At 28.7% G+C, this 25,733-nt stretch overlaps 5 protein-coding genes across 5 annotated transcripts; 1 reads left to right on the top strand and 4 right to left on the bottom strand.

Moving 5' to 3' along the window:
• Positions 1-68: 68 nt before the first annotated feature.
• On the bottom strand, positions 69-2,091 carry LOC124935575 (protein RKD2-like). Its single transcript, XM_047476002.1, has 4 exons — positions 1,943-2,091; positions 1,722-1,885; positions 436-908; positions 69-353 (listed from the first exon to the last, which is right to left on the bottom strand). Exons 1-4 carry the CDS (start codon positions 2,089-2,091, stop codon positions 69-71), a joined length of 1,071 nt encoding a protein of 356 aa, XP_047331958.1.
• Positions 2,092-3,999: 1,908 nt separating this feature from the next.
• On the bottom strand, positions 4,000-4,694 carry LOC124937077 (protein EMBRYO DEFECTIVE 514-like). Its single transcript, XM_047477591.1, has 2 exons — positions 4,518-4,694; positions 4,000-4,439 (listed from the first exon to the last, which is right to left on the bottom strand). Exons 1-2 carry the CDS (start codon positions 4,632-4,634, stop codon positions 4,161-4,163), a joined length of 396 nt encoding a protein of 131 aa, XP_047333547.1. The 5' UTR covers positions 4,635-4,694; the 3' UTR covers positions 4,000-4,160.
• Positions 4,695-6,217: 1,523 nt separating this feature from the next.
• Positions 6,218-10,240, top strand: LOC124936619. The gene is made up of 8 exons (XM_047477133.1): positions 6,218-6,352; positions 6,678-6,964; positions 8,011-8,082; positions 8,516-8,577; positions 8,788-8,944; positions 9,198-9,275; positions 9,349-9,438; positions 9,795-10,240. Exons 2-8 carry the CDS (start codon positions 6,695-6,697, stop codon positions 9,954-9,956), a joined length of 891 nt encoding a protein of 296 aa, XP_047333089.1. The 5' UTR covers positions 6,218-6,352; positions 6,678-6,694; the 3' UTR covers positions 9,957-10,240.
• Positions 10,241-12,128: 1,888 nt separating this feature from the next.
• LOC124935574 (probable arabinosyltransferase ARAD1) lies at positions 12,129-13,646 on the bottom strand. Its single transcript, XM_047476001.1, has 2 exons — positions 12,822-13,646; positions 12,129-12,740 (listed from the first exon to the last, which is right to left on the bottom strand). The coding sequence occupies exons 1-2, from the start codon at positions 13,644-13,646 to the stop codon at positions 12,231-12,233; spliced, it is 1,335 nt and encodes a 444-aa protein (XP_047331957.1). The 3' UTR covers positions 12,129-12,230.
• A 3,864-nt stretch (positions 13,647-17,510) lies between these two features.
• On the bottom strand, positions 17,511-17,788 carry LOC124937110 (mini zinc finger protein 3-like). Its single transcript, XM_047477624.1, has one exon. It carries the CDS (start codon positions 17,771-17,773, stop codon positions 17,549-17,551), a length of 225 nt encoding a protein of 74 aa, XP_047333580.1. The 5' UTR covers positions 17,774-17,788; the 3' UTR covers positions 17,511-17,548.
• Between the last annotated feature and the right edge of the window lie 7,945 nt (positions 17,789-25,733).

The following is a 25,733-nucleotide window of genomic DNA, read 5'->3' as shown; positions in this document are numbered from 1 at the left end:
AGGATGCAATGCATTATTATAACATACCAATAGCTCAATTCTTCTTCTATTATTATTATTATTATTACCTAGAATTCTTCATAATCACGATCTTCTTCTTCATCATCTTCATCCTTTTGATCATCACAAGCAATACCAGGAGATTGAATTAGAGAATTAGAAGAACTGCTAGTACTCATGGTGATGATCTTCCTCTTCTTGTAATTAGCCTTAAAACAAGCCTGCCTTAATCTCTTTGTCTTGTCTTCAAGCTGCAAATCTGGTGCCTCTTCCATCAACTTTCTTTCTTGCTCAAGAATCCCAATTGCCTCTTTCAACTTCTCATCAGTACTAGTCTCTCCTCTTCCCATTTCCTTGCCAGTTTTATTTACCCATTTCAGTTTTAATCAATATATATCAAACAAACCCTAAAAGATAGTAGATTTATATATGTACCTGGACATTCTTGATTAGGGTTTGAAGACTCATCAACTTCCTATGAGGCCATCTTCGAATACCCAATTCTCTACACCTTTTCTTAAGAAGAGTTAAACCAACATTAAGCTCTTTCGAAGCTTGTGTAATTGGCATGTAAAAATATTCCGATATTTTCTTTCTCGATAGTTCACTCTTTAGAGTACATGAACTCGTGTTTTCATGATCATCAATCTTCTTGCTACTTATTTTCTTATTCCTCTTATTCGTCTTCCTCGTCGAAGTACATTTGTTGTTGTCGTCGTTATTAATAACCTCTTGATCATATATATTATCACACAATAGAAGTTGATGATCGAGTAGTGGGGAGTTCAATATCGGGTCAGAAGAGATCGATCCGAAATCAACCGTGTTTTGATATTGAATAATGGATTCATGATTATTCCAAAAACCTTCTAGTCCATTAATGTTGTAACCCATCAAGAAATCATCTTCTGCATTGCATAGATAATATTGTTAAGTGTGAACAAATTATTAAATCTATTGATCAATTTATAAGCCAAACAATTATAATAATTTATACTATCCAATTTGAATTGGATTGAGTATAGTTTGAATAATCAAATTTAACATTTGTTTATCTCATTGCTTAATATATTTATATACATTTTATTTTGCTAATGAATGTTTAATGTTTATTTCACTTTTTTTATAAATCATTTAATTCAAAAAAAAAAATATTGTTAAATCATTTTTTTAAAATAATACATTCTTTCAAATTTATGTTAAATTAAAAAAAACGGTTACTGATTTTTTTATTTTTTTTAATATCTATAAAACTTTAAGTGAAATAACTAATGGTTCAATATCTATATCATCAATGAAAATTACCATTAAATTGATGCCAATAAGTGAAATAATTATTTTTAATATCTATTATAGTACTATAGCAAATTATATTCACTCATAATTATTTAAAGTGAAAATTTTAAACAAATGGTTACTAAAAAAAATAGTTATGGCCTAACTCATGCCAATGAAGTAAAAAATAAAATCTATTTTTCATGAAATACAATATAGTAAAAACAAATAGAAAACATATTTTTGTTTGAATAAATTGTATTATCCTAATAACTCCAAAGACAATACAAAATAGATAATCTAAATTAGTATTTCGAATAAATCCAAGCACAACCCAATACAAAATAGATAATCTAAATTAGTATTTTGAATAAATTCGCTAAATCTTCAAACCCTAATTAACCCTAAATATTGTTACAAGATCATAGAAGTAGAAAGAAACATACCTTGAATATTGTTAATGAAAGGGTGAGAAGGTAATCCAAAATGATGATCAAGTACTAATGGATCATGATAATGGGTTAATTGAAAATTATCCATACTAGTATCTTGAAACACCGTCGCCTCTGCCGCCACCACCGATGTAGAATACTGATCACTACTACTAATCCTTAAAGAATTAGAAAAAGGGTAAGATAAAAACTAGGGTTATAAATAATAGAATTACCTGAAATCTTGTAAAGGATTAACTACAAGTGGTGGGGACATTGGAAATGAGAAATGTTGTTGGTAAATATTATTATTATCATCTTCTTTGGAAATGAATCCATCATATCTAGATGACCACTCCTTCAAAGACTGACTTTCAATTATCATAATTATATGTTACATAATATAAAGATTGATAGAGATTTTGATTTAGTTTATAGAGAAAGAATTAAACTAGCATTTGATCATTATCATCACCACTTATCTGCGGTTACTTAAGTTTAAAAAGGAATTAAAATTGGGAATGGGAGAAGCCATAATTATGAACAAAGACTTCCATTAATGCTTAAGTAATAATATTAATTCTTCATGGAGATAGTGCGCCGTCGATCTACACTCATGGTTAAAAGAAAACGGCTAAGGCTTAATTAATTAACCATATTAACTTTAGGGTTTGTTTTGTGATGATGATTTTCAAATAATCCCATTATATTTGTGTATTAATCTTACTAAGATACTTTTAACATTTGATAAGTTTAATCCCTAGAGTTTATCTTTTAATTTATTTTAGATTATATAACTTATTCTAGTTAATATTGTTTATTTTTAATAAATTGTTATATAAAATTTGATTGAATTGTTATAAATATAATGACAAGTAATCAAAAATAAAATTTGATTTCACATTATTTAGTTTTAATAATCCAAGGATCAACAATTGCATATTATTTTAATTTTTTTTCTTTTGAATTTATGAAATTGACATGATAGCGAGGTTATTAAGAAAAATTAAACTTGTAATATTTGAGCTATCATAATATATTAATTTTTCTCTTTTGAATTTATGAACTTCTTAAATATATTTGGATGAATTTATGACTTTAATATTTGTTTAGTTAGTTTAAAAAAAATTGTCCATTTATATTTAAAACGCTCAAGAATCGTTTAAGTACATCATGGTAAGTTAAAAAAATGAAATGAGAAAATAAAATAAAATGTCACTCCCGCCTTTTTGAAACGAATGTGAAAAAACGTCGTAATGTTAGTATTATAAACAATACGAATCTTAAAAAAAATGGTGTTACGTTCGTGTTACCTTCCACTAATAATAAAAAATCTTTAAATTTTTTTTTATGTAATATTAGATTGGTATTACTATTACCTTATTTAAATGAAATTATTTACTCTTATGATTCATGAATCTAATGTATATACCGGCTTCCATCATTTTAAGTTTAATAAATTATTATATAGATCATTAATTAATTAATTAATCAATGGCCATCTCTTAACAATTACATTCTAATTATATCTCACTATACGTTATAAATCAATTCAGTGGTGATCTAGATATTGTGATGATCATAAGTTGGTATTAATTAATTACAATTTATGATTGAAAACCATTTTTTTTATAAAATTATATATTATTATTGACTAAAGAAAAAAATCTATCATATCATCTCCAAAATAATTAGAATTCTCTGAAAGATTTTTAACTAGTCAAGTATAAACTTTTTGTATTTGATTCTACACCAAGATTAATTTGATAAACTGATTCGAACCGAAACCTAGTTAGGGTTGAACATTAAATCAATTTGGACTGTCCATCCACCTTTTCGACTCAATTCAAAATAAAAAAATATCTGTTCAGACGAATATAATAATGTGACAATCTTTAAAAAAAAATTGTTTGAAATTATTATAATCTTATTGTTTGAATTTTGATTTATCTAAAAAAAAATAGATCCAATCAAATTTGGATGTTTTCGATCTGAATTGCTCCAATAGAAACTACTTTTCTTTAATTAATTGGGGATGAAATGTGTTTTCAACATAATCTCAATTGAACACTAACAAAACACAATTCAATATATTTATTTTTCATAATTTTTAAAAAGTTTAAATTTCTTCCTAAGATTTTTTTTCCCAAAGAATAGGTACAATGTTGTCCGGAACAAGATCGAAACACATTTTCATATTTTGACACGCCCAATCCAATCTGTCACATTGTCAAACCTAATATGAATGAATATATACATAACATGTTCATATCATTAACAAAAATGTCTCCAAGATCCACATACAACTAAGATTTGACAATTTCTTCACTCTGTTTTTGTGTCATGTTCATTAAACTATAAGTTTCAACTAAGAATAAGAACACTTTAAAACAAAATAACCCATAAACAAAAGTAACATCTTGAATCAATCTACCAAATTTTAGATACCCTTAACTAAACGGGTCGGGTTACATATTTACCCTTTTTCGGTTCAACCTTACGTTTCAATACCTTGTTAACATCTGATATAGGAACCATATTCTCAGGCAATGGAATCAAATAATGAATGCATTTTCTAAAGCTGAATTCTTCAACTGAACCATCTTCTCTAATCATGTAAAAACATCTGCTTTTATACAGAGGATGCTGTCTTATTTGAAACCCACAAATTCCATTTCCAGTTTTCACTTCCTGCCCCTTTTCAAATAATCCCATCAACACCAAATGTTCATACTGCATCATCACAAGTTTGAGTTCAAACCCTATATTCTTACATCAAAACCCAAATGAAATTAGATAGAATGTGTTTACCTCATTGAAGTTGAAATCGATTGACCAAGAATGAAGTAGTTTGTAGAAATAGTCGAACATTTCAATGGAGGATCCGAAACTCATCGGACCCAAGCTAACCCTATTCGGATTCTCCATTTTTTCTTACTTTACAACTTTGAAATCCTTTGTTCTTGATGGGGAGAAGGGTTCTTGATAGTAAAGATTGAATCTTTGAAGCGGCTGGATTGAATTGAACAATGGTTTAGGTTTAGGGTAAATATCAAAATGGGGTTTTAAATATGGAGAGATGTTTAAAATTGAGATGTTAAGTTTATTTGTATCTGAAATGGGATTAAAGTTTTGAAAATGTTCAAAACGAGTTAATGTCAATAATACTTTTAAAAGTGGTCAAATCTTAAAAGTAAAAGGGGAAATTTAAAATTACATGTAATCTTTTTTTTTTTATTACGAAAAGATGAAATCTTATATTAAAATAAAAAAAAGTTAAAAAATAATTAAATGTGTAATTACAAAAGATGTGTTTTATTTCGTTTCATATCTTATCTTAATAAACTCATAAAATGAACATTATTTATGTTGATAAATCTCTATAGTTTATCTTGATATTTTTAGTTTATTTATTTATAACAAATATACAAGTGAAATTACCCGAAACTATAAATCTTACCTGAAAGTTGATTTTAAAATTGAGAAGACTTTATATAATATGTTGTTATGACTTTTTTTTAAATAATTTTTAATTAAGATCCTATGTTAAGTTATGACTAATCTAGTTATAACTTGCATTTTAAATAATTTTGATGATTTTTTACCATATATCCAAACTCATTATTTGTTTAAATTTTGGAATAACATTTAAATTTAAAAACTTTCATACATGTTTCTTGTTTCCTAAAAAAATAAATGGCTTAACTAGTTTAATTGAGTATTTTTATTTTCTGGAAAAAAAAATCAAATTGTCACCATCTTTCTTTTAATAAAATATTAATCATTGGTTTAGTTTAATACCAATTCAAATAGTTGAAATTTAGATATCATGTAGAACAAACTAAAAAATGAGTCTCTTTTGTATGTGGTCTATGTGAGTCATTTTTTATTTTATTTTATTTAAAAAGGAGTATTGCAATTGTCAACATATATGTCTCAAAGTCATTAATTTCGGTTGAACAATATTCCTGTATTTGAATAGTTCAAACTTTTAAAGAAAAAAAAAATGACAGTAAAAATAAATAAATCAACAATACCAATAGGTTATCAAACCTGTAGATGATCGAGATAACGATTAACTCCGGATTAATTCCATCGATTTTTCGGAAAAAAATATCAAAAAAACGTAATAATAATAACATTATTAATGATACGCATCGAACGACTACGATAATTTGAAGTACGACGATTTATCTCCAACCAGATAGTCATTCAAAAAACAATTGAGATTCTACCACATATATAAATTTGTCATATCAATCCAAACTTTTTAAAGACTCAGACATCACCCGATAAATTTCAGTATTTCACAAAAAAGACTTTCGATATAGTCAACCTCGACAATGCAATAATAAATAAATTAATCTGCTCGTGACATTATGACAATGACTCACCATATTATAACATTTTTTTTTACAAGAAGTAATAATTTTTAAAATTAATATTTTTTTAATTAATTCAATAAATAAAAAAAAATAAAAAAATATAATATAAAATATAGTTTGGTGTAAGATTAGAAGAAGATAAGTATATGTGCTTGTAGAGAACACGGCACACCGCCAATCAGTTTCGAAGAAGAACCCACAAAGACGACCTCTTTCTCTTTCAAGACTTGTTCTTCAAGACCCAAGACCTGCAAATTTCAGGTGATTCTTCCTAATTCATCTCTCATTTCCGATCAATCGATCGATCGATCGATTCTAGGGAAACCACTCCTCGTTCCGTCTATAGTTTGTTTAATCATTTTGTTTAGAATCAGCTTAGATTAGGGTTTTCCTCATTTCATTACAAAGCTTACCCAGTTTTTGTATTGGTATATGATTCATTTAAGGTGAGCAATCCGACAATCGGGAGGAAATCGAAATCATTCCACATTTTGTTCATACCTATTCTTTTATCTCTTATTAGCTGGTAGAACTAGAAAGAACATGATTTTGAGAATGTTTTTTTTTTATGTTGTATGAAATTCAGACACTGAAACATTGCTGATGGGAGATCATTCAATCTTGAGTGTTGAGGAGCTAATTAAAGCCGAAAAATTGCAACAGCTACAAAAGGGTGATGTCCCTGCCGGTGAGGGTTGCAGCATTCATGCTGTCGATCCTTCGAGTTCAATTATTGATATAAAGAATGTGGTAGATGACCGTTTGGACGATGAAGAAGAACCGCTTATTCAGACAGTTGAATGTCGTATTTGTCAAGAGGAAGATAGTGTACAGAATCTGGAAATTCCATGTTCATGTAGAGGCAGTTTGCAGGTAGCTAATCTGAAATTTTATAGTGCACAATTTCTGGTCTTGAAGTGTAGATTGTTTATATGCTGATTTCATTTCTCAATCTTTTGTTGTTTTGCTAATCTTATTTATGAATCTTGAAATTTCACACGTTATGTCTACATGTTGCATCGTTCTTTAATATCACCATGTCATATGCATACTCTCGCAGCTGCACGGATGATAAAAGTGGCAAAATTGGAACGATGATAGGAGTTCAACCCCCCTACCCTCAGTTACCTAAGAACAAAATACTATATTATACAAGGGATTTAGAGGGATCTCAATTTATTCAGATATGCCTATCAATGTTATGTCTGCATTTGCAAATTAAGTCTCGTGCATAAATACGTTGTCCATTTTATGTTTAAGTCTGATATTTGTCTTTGTAATGTACTTTTCATTTACAAAATTTCTTCAGGTTCTTCAGAAATTCCAGGAAATACATTTTTTATGTAAAACATATTACCAATGTCTCTTATTTTTCATATTTCTCGAAAAATCATTCTTTTCCATTTCATGCATCACTAGGAGTTGATAAAATCTTGTTTCTGTTTTTCATTGGGACATTATTATGAAGGAATAGATAGAATCCAAGAAAGGAAGACCCAATTATCTTATGATGACTAACACTTTTAAGTTGTTCAAGGTGGACAAAATTTCATTAAGTACCTTTAGCTATGTTTTATGTGATAAATTCTTTGTGCTTAACCCATAGAGCCTTGGGTATTCATCCTTTTGTTGCAATTTTTTTTTTTAATTCATGAACCATTGTTAAGTGCATGGGAATATCTAAAAATTCATTTAATTGGGAACTTTTCTAAAGGTGTAAACGGAGCACATATAAAATTCCTTAAACTTGATATTGGTATCTTATTTGGACCATGGTTTCAGTTATAATCATTGATGTTCATGATTATTTGTATGTATACATACATTCTTTTAGCTGTAGATTTTCCCAGAAGTCTAGTTGATGCATTTCCTATGGTGATACACTTTTGAGTGCCAACTAATGTCTTTATCTTACTCAGTATGCTCATCGGAAGTGTGTCCAGCATTGGTGCAACGAGAAAGGAGATACAATTTGTGAGATCTGTCACAAGGTACCACTATTTCTTCTAGTTACTCATTTAAGCTTCATATATCTATATACTACGGTTGATGTGCACACTGCATTCTAAGTGGTTCATTTCAATAGAATTCACATGCCTCTTCTTCTCTATGGTTGATGTGCAAACTACAGTTTATTTTTCTTTACCAAGCTTTTCTTGATGCATGAACGAAAAGAGGGTCTTAATTTATTTTGCAGATTTAAATGAATCTTTTCTTGATTCTGTTTTCTAATTTCTTTAGAAAAGTTCAAATTGTGCTAATAGATGTCCTTTAACTGTGTCAGGCCCAGCCACAATTTTATTTTCCTCAAACTTAGAGCATTTTTGTGATTGCCTTTAGTTTGTATACCCAATTTGAAACTTATTGTATTTTCCATGAAAAATTAACTCTTGGGTGGTGCATACGTGTTTCTCTTGTTTGCAGCCTTACCAACCTGGTTATACTGCTCCTGCACCTCGTGTGGAAGATGCCACTATTGACATTAAGTAAGTCTCTGACATTCTTTCTATTTTTCTGAACCATTCTTACTTTAATGCTTCATCTAGTACAATAATAATGGCAATTGATAGGTAGGATTGGGATAGAAGTATTGTTTCTCATGTAATTTATCTAATTGAACTGAACAAGCCTTCATCTAATCTTACATTACTGTTATTCTGAATGTCCATCTTATATTTTAATGTTTTGGGTGATAGTGCGGGTTGGACGATCTCTGGTACTCCTTTGGACTTGCACGATCCTCGACTTCTGGCAATGGCAGCAGCAGAACGTCATCTCCTGGAAACTGAATATGATGAATATTCTGATACAAATGCCAATGGAGCTGCGTTTTGCCGTTCTGCTGCTCTAATTGTAAGATATTTGTTATTTACACTGATTGCTTTGTTCATTGTTAGATATTGTGATCCTAGTTTCCTGTGATTGATTTCTTAAAGTTCTTTCTTAGTATTGTATGAGCTCTGGTCGGAACAACTCAGCGTTGATTTGCCCTTTTATTCAAATTCTAATTGAAGTGACCTGTAATAAAATCATAGAATAATTAAGAATAACTTTTTCAATTTGGTTCTACTCACATTCTGATTTGGATCTTTGTATTCTCCGGCAGTTAATGGCTCTTCTGCTGTTGAGGCATGCTCTCAGCCTCGGTGACAATGAGGAAGACGATGCATCTGCCTTTTTCTCTGTAAGTATGATATGCTGTATATATATATATCTCGTTACTTGGATGCCTCACACAATAACTTTTGGCTTGACAGATTTTCCTGCTAAGGGCTGTTGGATTTCTTCTTCCCTGTTATATTATGGCATGGGCTATCAATATACTGCAGCAAAGGCGTCAAAGACAGGTATCGTGTTTAGTCACTCACTTTTGTTCTTTCTAATTACCGTCGAAGCAGAATCTGATAATTCTATTTTCTTCTCATGTACATGTATAATGCATTTCATAATTCTGAATACTGAATTTTAAGTATCTCATTAAACCAGATGAAAATATCTAAATATTAAGTTTTTCAGGATTAAAATTGCATTTGGATGTCAGAGCTGAAATCAAATAATTAAGTGATTTTAAATAACAATTATGAGATGAACATAATTTAAACAAGCATTCTACCCAGTAGTTTTAACTGCAGAGGTAACATTGGGGGTTAAAAGTCAAGATCTTTATTGTGACAATTATTGTTTTTACTTTTCCGAAAAGCAGGAAGCAGCGGAAGCACTTGCAGCAAGTGAAGTTGCGTATATGATACAAGCTGGGCAACGAAGGGGTCTGCAATTTACTATAGCTCCTGGACCTGCAATTCCAACTGGAGCAATGCCACCGCCTGGACCTGCAGTAACAACTCCTCATCAGGAACCAGTTTAATTAATGAAACTGGTTCCATTCCAAATATATACCGATTTCTTACCTGCATTTACTGCCAAATTTAATATTCCTGCGGCACTTTTCTATACTATGTTAAAATCCGGTTTTCGTTCAAATTTGAAACTCTTATGTAATCCTCATGTGTTACCTTATGTACATATATTTTTAAATGAAGCCCCCCAATATGTTGAGAACATGGGCATTCATTGAAAAAAATTGATATTTTTCATTCTATATTAAAACAATTGAACAGTGAATTATTCAATAGAATGTTTGATTATTGATGTGTTGTTTTGTGATTGAAATGGTTCCTTAGTCTTTGTCTGATAATTGGAATTGAGGGAAGGGAAGGGAAGCATAAAGTCTTTGTCTGATGATTGGAATTGAGTCTGATGATTGGAATTGAGGAAAGGAAAGCATAAAGGGAAGTAACCTACCAAACATAACCCATATTGGGTAAATAGATATCCATGCCAATAGAATAAATAGATATCCATTGGCATGGATAGAAGAGCCCTTGTAAAAGCAAGTTTTCATAACTTCAAAGCAAAGTTCTTCGATGTTTCTTTTTTCTTCTTTGGCCAATACCTCCTTCTTTACTTTCTCTAGCTTTTTTGCACCTTAACATCCAAACCAATTTTGCTCATTTATCCAAAACACACACATATTGTTTTATGATCCCGAGAAGATGAGATTTTGTTTTTAAATAAATTATTTCAGATTTGTATATAAAATAATCGTGTAAACAGAACAATTACACTAACATACTAAAGAACCACCCAATGAATTCTAGTTAAATTAGAAAATTACAAAACAACATGCAAAAACATTCACACTATACGATTCATACGCATTTGCTACATAAATGAGATTGTAATGTTCGATTTGAAAAGGAATGCAAAAAATGATTATTCGAAGAGTATGACATTATGGGTTGTAGGGTTAGTTTGATTTAACTTATTTCGCTAAACTAATTGTTTTGGTGCTAATAAGCCTGTTAAGAATTTATTTGCATCATTATGTGTGGGGTTAAACCATCATGGGGATTCTTTATAGGCATGCATGAGACTGACATAATTATCCTTTCGAGTTTTTTTGGGCTAAGAAAATGCATTTTTATTCAAATAAACAGGAAAGAGTTACAAAACATGGAAAGGAACACAAAGCAAGATACACAACAACCCACAAAATCAGATGAAACTTCATTATGAAAGATCATTTGAAGTTTATAAGAAGTGGATCCTTTTGAGTTTAAGGTGTACTTGAGAGAGTGTACATTTCTGATTATGATTGGCAATAATTTGATGACATGGAAGTACATCTGTGTCAAATGACATGGCAATTCAACCAAAGAATGGTGATGACAACAACAACTCATTCTTTGGTCTAAAAGAAGCCTAGAGATGCTAGAGAGACAGGGAACAAATTGTTTATTTTAAGAAAAGAAGTAAAGGAAACAAGAGGCAGATTCTTGGCTTCCCTAGGTTAGTGTCGGAATCCAACTTTTCATTCAAACCTGTCAATTTGTCTCTTCTTCTTCTCTATTCCAAATTTCCAATACACAACAGAAGCAGCAAAAGCAACCTTATATAAATTCATCTGCAGTGAAAGCAAATGATTGAAGAGAATCTTAAAACTTCTCTCAAATTCACTTTCATCATCAAAGAATCAACTGGAAATTGGCATTATCAAAACAGGACAAACTGATTGATCAAAACAGTCTTGTTTGTTTCTAAATGGCCACTTGTTCTTGTCTGATTGTCTTCCTTCTTTGTATTACATCACTCTCTTTCCATACCCATGCTTTGAAAAGGGTTGATCTCATCTTCAATTTGAACAGATCCCCATTTCCATTCATGAGGAACTCACGAATGCTAGAAGAAGTTACAGATGCCAAGTTCTTACAAACATCAAGAACCCTAGCTCCATCTCCTTCAGTCGAATTCTACCCAGATGTTTCAAACAAACGGAAAGTTCAGAAGGGTTCTGATCCCATTCATAACAGATGTTAAAGATTCGATTTTTACAGCAGCCATTGATGAATGCATCAAGTTCAAGGAAGAGGTTGGTTGATATCTGATATCGGTTTTCTTTTTCTTTCTCTTTATTATTATTTTATTATTTTTGTTTGTTTATTTACCGAAAGTGTGAAAATTACAGAGGCAGAGCATTGTAACTGAAAAAACTAGAATTTACTATGACAACTTATTTCAATTTTTCTATGTAACAATTTTAGCTCATTTTAATGACTAAAAACAACCCCAGACAAAAACATTAAAAAAATCGAAATCTTTGGTACCTATTGTTCCTATGATTATTCATAAAAATCGAGTATTTTTTCCTCCAAACCGCGTCCCAAACCATATTAACCGCATCCCCACGAACCGTGGGATAACCATATTCAAAATGTTTCGCAACGCTCTTCAATTTCACCCACATTCCTGTCCATTCTTCCCTGTTTACCCCTCTTAGAAGATTTAAAATGAAACCTTCCTTGGAAGCATCCGAAGCTAGAACAAATATACAAAACTCCGAATAATCCAATACATCTTCAAAAGGAAGCTCGATTTCGTCGCTAATTATTACAGGTACACAATGGCTAGCGATTGCATCAAATAAACGGTTCGAAGATGGAGTGTCCCCTGCTATATTTAAGCAAAATTTCGACGCAGCCATGCCTTTACTCGCCAAGTTTATTCCATTAAATTCAGTCGTTCCAAATGAGAAGTGAACATCTTTTTCATCTTTCAAAAGGTAAAATAGCTCGTGTCGAATTGCTCCATCCTGTTATTAGTATTTCATTACCATTTACAACCAAATGAAATTGAAAAACAGAGGAGATTAGTTAAAGGTTATAAAACTTACATTTTTCCTTAAAATTGCACCTTGAAAATAAACCAATGTAGTCCTCTTTTCAAATGGCAAAGATAAGTTAGGATCAATTGTTTTCACCATATGTTTATAAGGAGCAATTACATCCTTTTCAATATTGGCTACATCTTCTGAATATCTTCCCAAATCCGCTAAAACAAACATGGATGATCCGAGTTTTCTCCTCGTTTCCCTCATGCTATTAGGATGATGCGCCACGATCAAATGATTCCTCCCATTAAATCGCTTCCATTCTTTCCTACTCCTTAAGAAACCGACCAATCTGTTTTGCAAAATCTTGTTCAAGCTAAATCTAGATCTTCCTCGACGAATGGAATGTTTGTTGTAACTCAACGAGGAGAAGAATGGGACAAAGAACACATCAGCTTGACTCGAATCGAAAACTCTAATACTAGTATGTGAAGTTATTGATAAGAGATCTAGAGTAAGCCAATATTCAATACTATGTTGTGAATTTAACCCTCCTGGATATTTGGGAATGTGATTCATGTTACTAATGTTTGGCCATATTTGGTTTACATTTCCTTTCCAACCTAATAGACCAAAGTGAAATTCAGGGGGTAAGTCATACATGTAAACCTTAAGTAAAGGAAACTGTTTTCTGTTATAACTAACTGTTATGTTCTTTTCTCGGGTTTGGATGAATGAAGAAGATGAAAATCTTGTTGTGTCGACAGTTAATGTTGTATTGTTATTGTGAGTGAGTTGAAGAAGGGTGAGTAAGGATGAGAATGATATAAAGATTGAAATGATAATGAGACATTTGAGAAATCTTGAAGGAAGATGATGATGAGACATAGTTGTTGGAAAAAACAGAGAATCTAAATCAAATGGATCCAACAAATATGAAGTAGGAACAAAAGATCATCATATGGGTTGTGAAAATTTATGTTTTTTTGAAATGGGATTGGTGAAAGGGTCACCGGATCTTCTTCTTTTTCTTCTTCGTTTACTCCGGTTAATCGGAATCCCCATTTCCTTCCGGTCAATCTTTTTTTCATCGAAGTCACCACCAGTTAGATCTTGTGATTGAAAATTTCTGGATTTAATGTGGGTTATTTTGATTAATGATGTTAAGGGAGAGGAAATGGGAAAAAGAAAGGATTCTTAGTAAATTCAGACAATATCTGACTTTGAAGTTGTTAAAACCACCGAGAATAACGGTTTCTTGTTTTTTTTTTGACCTTTTCATGTTAAAATTGTGTTTTTATTTTATTTAACTAGTTATAAAAATAATATGTGAATGAAAGCACTCACTAGCCATTAATAGGATATAGCAAGGAAATAGTAGATTAAATAAAGAAATCTTTATTAGTTTAGGGGTTATTTCAATTAGTGACGATTTTAAGAAAATGTGAATTGTTTTTTTTTTAAGAAAAAAAAAGGTCTTAGAGGGTATTATATAATTATAAAATAAAAAATAATAATTAAAAATAAAGAGTATTTTAATTAATAAGTTAAGTAAAGTAATGAGATAATATTTTTGGATTTGAATTATTGAATAACCCATATCGAGAGATAGTCTTAAAGATGTAGAATCCTAAACAATTTTTAGAAACAAAATCGTCAATAAAAATACACATTTCACTAGTAGAAAAATAGTTTTTAACAAGGGTAAAAGTCTATTTTCTTTCGATGATAATTTTCACCGAGGACGATAAATGTTCTCGGAAGGTGTCGGTAATCTAACTGTCGATGAATATTATCACCGAGAGTGATTAGTGCTTTCTTTGATAATTTAATATTTTTACCGAAAGTAGAGCATTGGCTCTCGGTGATAATAAATCAAATTGTCAGTAAAAAAATTTATAAGTCTAAATCATAATAGCATTTGAAAAGATCTAACAATGTAATTAAATATCTACAAACGGTACAAATTTCATTATTCACAATCATATATAAATCCAAATTAAAGTGTTTTAATATATCATTATCGCCCGATAGCAACACTTTGCTCTCGGTAAAATAAATATCACTGTAGTTTTTTGTTTTTGAAAATCTTTCTCGGTAATTATACGTTTTTTTACTAGTATTTGGTTGTGATTTGAAGATGATAAGCTCATATATTTTTTTTTTTTTAAATTAAAGAAGAACTAACTTGAAACATCACAGTGATGACTTCCCGTTTTATCTCATATAAAATTATATATAGAATTATGTGTAAAACTGTATTCAATCAAAATTGTAGGTACGTTTAGGGGAAAATCTTTTTCAATAGAGGTAAGACAACTTATGCAATTCATTATCCCGCTCATTAAGTAATGAACTCTAAATTGTGTAAATTTCTAAAAAATATAATAATATTAGTTAATTAATAAATATATATTATAAATTTTAATATATTATTTCTTAATTATATTAATATTTTTTATTTAATATATATTATAATTATATATTTAATTTATGTATATATTTTCATTTTTTAAAATTATAATTAGTATCATTTCTTTTTGGCTACAAATTTTTGTTAATGTCCCTAATTTTCAGGCCAGCCCTGATTACCAAATTTACTTTTTAGTTAGTTAGCTAATCTATGTTAGTTAGGGTTTAGGTGTACTAATTATTTATTTTTTCTTAAGGTAAGAAGGTTACCTGATCTCTTAAATTTTTTTTTATTATTTAATTATTTAATTACTTATTTAATTCTAAAAGAAAAGGAGCAAAATTCACATTTAATCCATTTCATTTGTTTTATCTACAATTTTCTTTTATTAAGCTCATTCCAAATTTTTTTGTAAACCTAACCCTAAAAATCTAATTTATGGATCCGTAACTATCACATTGTAACACATTTTTTTCATCAATAATGGTCAAAATTTCTAGATATTTTGTTAAATTTTCCTCTCTAATGTGCAGGTGTTATGACTCTAGAAAAAATTATAAGAAAGGACTTTACTTATTTATTTAATAAATGGATGAAATTTATCTTATAGTTAATCTGTCAATATCTTTGGATTCACTTAATAATAAGTATTGAATTTTAAAATAATAAATACAAACAGTCTATAATTTAAATATTTATGAGTTGATAACTAACCATATGTAGAGTATTATAAATTACAGAGATAAGCGGTTTAGTTATTAAATTTAATGACCCAATTATACTAATTAATTCATTAAATGATGATGTATATAGTCTAATAATCTATAATTAACTTTTATAGTTTGATTTAGAAACAGAGATTTCTGATTTAAAAATAGATTCTTCTTCTTCTTATTCTTATGTTTTGTGATTTTGTTTTTTTTATGCCATCTTTGTATTATTGTACTTACCTTCACTTTCTATTGCGATTGAGAGTGCATTGTATTTTTATACATATTATATTATATTGTAGTTTGATTAACATATATAAATGATTTGGAAATGAAAAAAATATTATTTAAAAAAGAAAAAAAGTGAAATAAAAATATTGGGATCGAATTGAATAAGATCCCACACCCCACTTGTTTATACGAAAGCAGAAGAGGATATGGTTCCACGTTACTTATTTGCTGTCTTCTTCAAACATATTCATCCATCTTTCTTTTGTGGTTTCATTTTTCAACTTTTTATATATATTATTCATCAACTAATTGTATATATTCTCTAACTTTAATTAATTAATATATATATATATATATATATATATATATATATATATAAAAGAAGAAGCAGAAAGAATATGAAAATCAAAATCCGGCAATCATATGAAGTCTTTGTCGTCTCTTATATATATATAGTGGATGTATTATATAAGGTGGGGACTAATTATACTAGACATTACAACTGTTACTAGCTAGCTCATATTATTCAATTTGAAAGATCAATCATTAAACCAACTATATATCAAAAGTGCATGCTTTTTTCATATATAGTAGTTTTGAGTCCATAAAATTTACTAACTTCAATTTTATATTATAATATTAATTGTCTTGTTCTATATGTTATACTCTTAATTAGTTATGGGTATATATCTTGTTTTATACCTAGTTCAATTGTCAAATGTATAATTGTTACATAATTCGAATTGAATCGACAAATATTGCTACATGTCTCAATTGTTGGGTTGTCTCGATTGTTAGGTCACTATTATTATTATTATTAATTTTTATTTAACTGTATTTGACGGTGCAAATGTGTATGTATCATCCATAACGTATTAATAAACGTTTTCTTATATTCGTTCGGTAAAACATGTGAATTCGATTGGAGGGATGAATCAAAGAATTAGAATTGGGGGTTTGAATTTGAAGAAAATTAAAAAAATTATATAGATTATAAAATAAGTAAATGAATTTGGATTTTGCAAATTTTGAGAATTAGAAAAATAATTATTGAATTAAATTGAAAACAATATAAAATTAGAGTCGGGTCACATCCTACCTTAAAAAAAAAGAATTTTTTTTTTTGGATTAAGCTTGAGCCCACCTCAACCTAACGGAAATCCGTCCCTCGCACTTTTTTCGGATTAAGCTTATTTTATTTTGGCCGTGCTTAAAAGCTTAAACCACTATTATCTTTACAATATATGGATCATTAACGGAAAAAAAAAAAAACTAGAACGAGAGAAAACGGTTGATATATATATGAATACAATCCAAATTCAACAATGTCATTGTACATAATTTAAAATCTTTTTTTTCCTGTTTTTTTTTTTAAATGATAGAACCATTTCATTTAATTTGTACTTTCCAATGTTATATGTAAATAAATAAATTTATTAAGAAGCACCAACTACCTCGGAAGTTTCCTCTTTCCGATGAAAGTTCCGATGACAACCACACGCAGCGCATATTAGTGGAGCGTTGCTTTCGCCGCCGGCCATAAATTCCCGACACCCATCAACGGCATAACCGCCCATATTCGCCGCATGATTCTTCTGACATTCAACGTATCGGATTCTCCGAACAACCAAACTGTTGTTCATATGTTCCTTTCTAACCATTACAACTTGACGTTTCTTCATGATGAAGGGAGAGAGACACGATCTTGTAAACCCTAGAATTTGCATCTATTTATATATAGAGAGGAAAATAATATTAATTAATATATGCATATGCCGCCAGCAAATAAAAGAGGTATACACTACAACAAGTGACTATTTATTTATTTTTAAAATTTTTCATAATATATATTTATACTTTTTGGGCAGTAGGGTATCTTTCTTATCTCTTCTTATCTGTCCTTCAATTTTATCATATGTCTATTCTGCTTCTATTATGTAACGACTTGTTTGATTATGATATAAGTTTCTATTGCGAGTTTGGAACCGAGTAGCACGGTGCCTAATTGCCAAAATAACGCTTATTCGTTCACTTAGTGTGTTTTTTTGATAATTTTCTTATGCGCTTAGGATCTCATGTCACGTCGATTGTTACAAAACTCAAATAATCCAATGAGCTTAAACTAACTAGAATTCATAATCCGGGGTCAAAGATCTAGGTTGGCATTGTTATCATGCTAACTCTCGTTTTTAGTGCATTAGTTTCCGAAAAAATATCTTGTAAGGAATGAATGTTATTCAACTTTTGTTTTAAAGAAAAATATGTCCATATATATCATCACATTTTTAAGACGAGACTATTTACTTTTTTGATACATATATTGGAATCGGTTTAAATGTTAATTTGCATAATTTAAGGATAATAAAACAAACATATTTACAAAATGCAACCCTAGCACAACGAAAGGGACATTATTCAATTCTCCATCGTAGAATAAGTTAGCTAGCTAGCTGTAATTGAAATGATCGTTCAACCTAGGGCTACAAGAATTTTAAAGTATGAGAAAAAGGTTGGCAACTTGTATAGTAATCACAACTTATAAGAAATCAAATCCTTAATTTGTTAAGATCATTATTACTTTCATTGATTGGATTTGCATGATTAAGAACCTTAATTATATATTCCATGTTACAGTGGGTCCAAAATGTTCAAAAATGTACAAAATGTCATTTATAAAGCTCTTGTCAACAATCCATTAGAGAACATATACCTAATTTGTAATGAATGCCATTATATATGTTAAGATAAATGGATTAATGAAACGAATTTTAACTTTCACAAAAATATATGTAGTTAAGAAAAACTTAAGAAAGTTAGATTATTTTGCATGTTAAATTTATATATTTTTTATTACAAAAACTGATACACAAATTTAAATATTTTGAATTAATTTGGCACATAGTCTATATGTAGTAACACGAATGGAATGGTTGTCCCGGTCTCAATTCAAATTTCGGTGAAAAAATTTACTTGTTGGTTTGTTTGTAGACATATAATTGTGTGTGTTAATAACTCTATAAGAAAATTGAGCTAATTAAAATTTGTAAACATCTTTTCAAAATTTACTATCAATATTTGATGTTTTGAGAGATTTTCTAGGACTTATTTGAAATTTCCATATTTGATTAATTTAAGATATATTTTTATCATAATTTGTACTAAATAAATAAATTTTGTATGAAAATTTTAGTATAGTGACCTTAGGTACCCTGACAAATAATAAATGAATTACATGAATAGTATTAGATGTACTTTTAATTAGTACATTTAATCGATGCGTATTACTATTCAAAAACGAGTTTTTAAATTATTTTGGAAAGCCGTGAAATAAGTTGAGAATTTGATCATAAAATAAATAAAAAAATGTTTTCATTAGAGTATGTAATAACCAGCTCTTATATTATAGAAGATGAAATGCCTGTATTTTTCAAAGGATTCAATTTGCAATTTAATTATAATTGGTATTATTAAATTTGTCTTCAAAGTCTAGAGACATTGTAACTTAATTACGTTAATTGAATGTTTAAGGTTATTGAAATTAATTCTATATAACGGCCTGTTTTGAGATACGATTTTATTGGCCCAAACATTTATTTGTTAACGAGAAACTTATCTAATTCAGAGTTGTTGATGTTTATACTAATCGATAGCATAAAAGTTTAGATTCATTTCGATTAAGCATTCTTTCTTTTAATTTGGAAGTTTTTCTTGAGATATAAGAAATGGTTCAAATCCAAAACCAAATATAGTAGTTAGCGAACAAGAAATTGAAATTTGGTATTATTTCTTCAATGATCGTAGTACCAATTACTTATTGGCGAGATCGAATCCTTCTAGAGCACAAACCTCTCTTTCTCCTACCCGGTGTCCCCCTTGTTTGGTCCTTCCTCTTAGGAGTTATTGGGTAACAAAAGTACATAATGTCCTGAAACGCTCATGAATTTTATCATCAACTTGATGAATTAATTTTTGTAGGTCATAGGAACCACTATATTATAATGAAATGACAAATAATATGTATATGATTAGTCGCTTGCAATTAGAAAAGGACAAAAACACTTGAATACTTTACTATTCAAAAAGAATATATAACACATGTTCATGGTAGATTTGGACAAAGACTCAATAGAACAAGACAAGAGGAACGTTTGGGCTAGTTTGAATAGTCACATGTCTAGCTATGATCAAATAACTTTGAACTTGTTTTCGTAACGCTAAAAGTAAATACATACAAAGTTCATCGTCAATTTTCAACTAGCTCTCTAGTTGCAAATAAAAATGACAAAAGCGTACTTTCTCGGGTTTAGATTTTGTATTCTTATGAGAATATATATGTTTTATATGGATGTTGGGATTAAAAATGTTAATAATGTACTTTCTTGGCAGTGTTTCTCAATATTAAAAAGATGATTAAAAAATCGTTATTTCTAAACCATAATTTATTCTCTTTAACGACCCCAACTTCAAAGTTTTTGTGATAATCACCTACGACCCCACTTCAACTTAATGAAGTTTTAGTATGAATTCAAACTATAATATTTGATCTTTTAAACAAAATTATTTACACTTAATCAACTTAATTTATTTTAGTAATATTACAAAATTACTTATTATTTGAAATGGAAAAGCTTAGCAAATAACAAAACTACAAAAATTAAAAGTAGTTAGATCGAATATTAACTAGAAATGTTTGTAATTATTTGTTGTTCGAATAGTCAATTGCATTATGATTGATGATAAGACGACGAAACAAATGAACCGTGTTAAAAAAAATAATGAAGAATTGACTTGTGATGAGTTAATAATTACTTGGAAGGGCTCGTTTGGATGAGACATTTTGTCTTTAATCACCAACCGCACCTAAATAACCTAAACACTATAATGCATTTCCATCTTGTCAACTCTCTTGTATGTCTTATGATCATTTTTTTACATTTCAATATGTTGATTTCTAGCTATAATGTTGTTCTATTTACTAATTAGTTGCAATTTTATTGAAAAAAAAATACTGTCTAACGTGAAATGGGCTAAGGTTGCATGAATTTATTTAGAGAAAACATATTAAAATTAAGAAGATTGTTACATATTATATATATGTATATAATAATTTAAAGAAATTGAATTTTTGTTAAAAAGATCTTATGGTAGGTCCCACTCGCCCTTGCTAGAAATAATGAATCAAAGAGTGAACAAAGAGCATCTTTTGCATCATGTATATTTAGACCTTTAGAGTTGTGTGAGCCTACTTCAATCTTATTTATTTGAATTTAATATATAATTTATCCTATTAAACAAATCATAGAAAATAATAATATTATCCATTTCCTTTAGAAAAAACATTTAAAATAACCCAGGATTGAACAATGTCTCAGTTTAGTGACAAGCGAGCGGCGAAGTTCGACTTGAGCTTGATTTTGACCGAGTTTGAGTCAAGCTCGAGCCGACTCGTTTAATATTCGAGTCGAGCTCTAGCTCATATAATCCTGGTTTGATGGTTTGTCGAGTTTTTTCGAGCCTAATAATATATAATATTTATTTATTTATTTATTTTAATATTAAAACATAAAATCTAAAACAAATATTTTTTCTTCACTCTCTTTTCAAAATCCATATGACAGGTTCACAATTCATATTATTATATATCTTACGGTCCAAAAGTTAAAAAAAAAAACTAATTCTCTAATACATTATTATATCTTACATGACTTTTTATATTCACTATTTTTTTTACTTATTCACAAGAGTTCTTCGTTTTTCTTCGTATTATCTCTCATTTACTCAATTTCTCTCACTCATTCACAAAGTTTTTTCATTTATCCATATTATCTCTTATTTATTCAAATAGTTTGTACAAAACAGGCCTCATTAGGATATCGACTAGAGACAAGGAGTTGATCGATGAAGTAATTAGCAATGAAGGCAACTATAAAATTTTCTCCAGCTACCGGAGATGTGAAGAAGCCTCACAAGTTTCGCTAGGAACAATTGATTTTAGAGAGAGATGTGAAGAAGCCTCATAAGTTTCGCTAGGAATAGTTGCTTTAGAGAGATCTGTAAATACCAAAAGAATATGAAATTTTTGATCCATAAAGTTCCATTCCAAAGATTTGTTCGTGAGATTACACAAGATTTCAATACATATATGAGATTTCAAAGCTCCACCACAGTTGCTCTCCATGAGGCAGTTGAGGCTTATTTAGTTAGTCTATTTGACGACATTAATCTCTACGTCTCCACGCCAAACGGGTGACTATTATGCCTAAAGATATTCAACTTGCGAGACGTATTCGTAGTGAGATGACTTAGAGACCTTATAGGTGTTTAATGATTATGTTAATAGTAAAGTTTTTGTCGATTATCAACTAGTTTCTCTCAATAGTCTCCACTTAAAATGTCTATTGTGGCTTTTTTAGATCGATATATTATGTTCTTTATTATTGATGATTAAATATTGATTTGGTTTAATTGATTTTTAATTTTAAAATATTATGTTTTTAATGTTGAATGAGTGAGTTTGGTATTTTCATTTTGAAAATAAATTTTGGTTTGAATTCAATCTTGAAAATTTAATTTTAATTCATACTTTCGAATCGAACCGAGTTTGTAGATAAATAATCGAGCTCAAGTTCGAGTCAAGCTAATAAATAATTAACTGAGTCGAGTTCGAGTTTAAGCTGGTTCGAGCTCGGCTTGACTCATTTGCAGCCCTACTGATAAGTAAAAATAACATCCGAAAAAAGTAAAAATTTTGAAAAAAAATAAAAAATGCTGAAAAAGTTAAGAGTATCGTGTACGGAAAGAATAGCTAAGTGCGAAGTTCCAATCACTTTATTTTTTTTTTTATCTTGAGTTGTTTGGATTAATTAATAAAGACGTTATAAGGAAAAATTAAATTTGTGATATTTCATATCTTAAATACCGACTTTTGTCAATATACCTAAATGAGTTTTATATATAGAAATTTTTTAATTTGATGTTTCATTATAATTCTCTTGATTATAATAATTGATTTTTTTTTATCATAAATAAGATGAATAAAATATTTATCTCTATGAAAAATATTTTCTTCAAATCTTTAATAGTTCATTTCACTAGCATTCTCTTCATGGTCTTTTGTTCTATTTTGGGCCAGACTCATTTTAGTCTCTTTCAATTTTGAAAGCCCATTTTTTCATTGATCAATCATTCTTATTTATACTTGTAAAATTATTATATAATGTTTTATTTAAATTATCAATTAATATCTAATTATTTTTATTTTATATTTTAATCATTTAACTTAAATAAATTCAAATAACTTATTTTTTTTTTATCAAATAATATTTTTATTAAAAAATTTATAACCCAAAATATTTATAAATAACACAATAATATCAAACAAAACAAGCTCCACCTACTATTTCTTCTATTTAGTTTCTAAATAGTTCAAGTGTGAGTAATTTAAACGTAAAAATTCAAAAATAACATGAGAAAAAATAATTCTTTTTAATTTTCTTAGTGAACTGTTATACTGTTTTTTGTTAAAAAGAAATCAACAATAATTTAATTTTCATTTGAAAATATATCACCTATATTTCAAGCCAATTAATTGTGCTTGATATAACCGTTGAAACAAATATTGATCACTGTCATGGAGAGATCTTCAATAAAGGGCTCGTTTGATGTAATGGTTATGAGATTTATCGTGGTTTTATCTCAAAATTCAATCAAACTTTTATTTATTTTTTACTTTTAATTATGAAAAAATAATGTTTTAGAATATTTAATCAAATATGGTTGTTTAGGAAAAACCCAAAAAAAACCGTATAACTGCTACATCAAATGAGCCTTATGTGTCAATTTACATTTTTTACTAAAGTGAATAAAAACTTTAGTGAATATTTAGTATTTTTAGGTCAATTCTTTCCAATATACAATCTTTGTGGGGGTGAATGTATCAATTAACTACTAGACCAAGTCAAAAATGTTCTTTCTTAAATGTTTTTTTAATATTTTTATATAAAATAATTCTATCGCTAGAGTAATTTAAGTGAAAAGATTTATTAGTAGATAATGATAAAAAAGAAAAAAAGACAAGGCATGTTTATTTTAAATATTTTCATGACAAACTTAAACAATTTATTGAATTGAAAAGTCTTATTAATTGTAGAATTAGTTATAAATTTATATTGAAGGGCTTAGTCATGCATGCTCGACATAAGTGCTTATAGTTGAGAGGATAAATCATGTTGAAATTTGTAATTTGATAAGTTAATTTAATTTAGTTTTAATTATTTGAAAGGATATAAACTACTTAATTAATTATAAAAAAAAGTAGGTGCCTCTCATGTCATTATAAAAGAAACTAATTAAGTCAAACTATAGTAAAACATCTCTCTCCATAAAAAAACAATTATTTTTATTATTTACGGTGTTGCGGTGAGGTTATCACATCATTTTCACACAAAAAGATTATTTTGTTTAACATTAAATCAATTCCCTTTTAAAAATTAAAGAAAATATTTAATTATTTACATTGATTGAAATGTTTTCTTTTCAATGTTTTCAAGATATTTCTCAGCACAACTGAACAAGATAGAATGAATCTCTCTTAAAATTTAATGACTATTAAAAGAACTAAGTCAAAACAAAACAAATAAAAATACTTATGCATGAAAAGAATTATGCAAGTTGATATTTTGCATTAACAAATCTAACTATTTTTTATTTTGTGTGAAAATATAATTACCAAAGAACTTGATAAAATAAATAAAAAATAGAAGAATTATGATATTGATCTTCTACTTAAAAAAAATAAATAAAAGATATATGATTCAAGAATTTGAATCTCATGGTATTTTAATTAGGGATGGGCAACGGGTACCCTACTCAATGGATAGTGAAGTACTCATTTTCGAACCCGATTTTCATTTCACTACCCGATTCTGATCTCGAACCTGACGGGTATCTCTACTTTTATCCTCATTCCCGATTCGTCAGATACCAGATTCCCGAAGGGTACCTCATTACCCGATTAAAATACTTATAATTAAGTTATAAGGATCGAAGAAAAAAAAATCCTACTTTAATAAATAATTTAAGTATTATTAATATTTAAATATTAAAAATACAAATAAAAACATTATTTACCTGTCTTATAATTTTTGTAAATCTTGAAGAAGATAAACTAGAGTGGAGAAAAGTAGAATGAACATTGAAAAACAAATTACATATTGAATATGAAAACGATGAGAAATAGGATTATTTTGTATTAAAATAAAAGTTGAAGTTAAAAATTTAAGTAGAGAAATATTTTTTGGGGGGAATATAAAAAAAATTAAAGTTAGAAGGTAGTGTATTTATGATTATATTTGAAGTGAAGCGTAGATAATATTAAATTAAATAATGTATTTATGATATATTTGTAATGATGAAGAGTGAAAAGTCACACATAATTAAACTTTAATAAAAATAATAATTTTAATATTAATATAGTTAGGTATCGGGTTTGGGTTTCTCACACTCTTCGACCCCGTACCCAATCGGGTACCTTCTCCTTCTCCCCATGTCCGAACCCGACTATCGGGTACCCACGGGTATCGGGTATACGGATACTCATTGTCATTCATAATTTTAATCCTA

Source organism: Impatiens glandulifera, chromosome 4 (genome assembly GCF_907164915.1).
Source record: "Impatiens glandulifera chromosome 4, dImpGla2.1, whole genome shotgun sequence".
Lineage (NCBI taxonomy): Eukaryota > Viridiplantae > Streptophyta > Magnoliopsida > Ericales > Balsaminaceae > Impatiens > Impatiens glandulifera.
The sequence above is the reverse complement of the archived record's forward strand: the minus strand, read 5'-3'. Positions and strand labels throughout refer to the sequence as shown.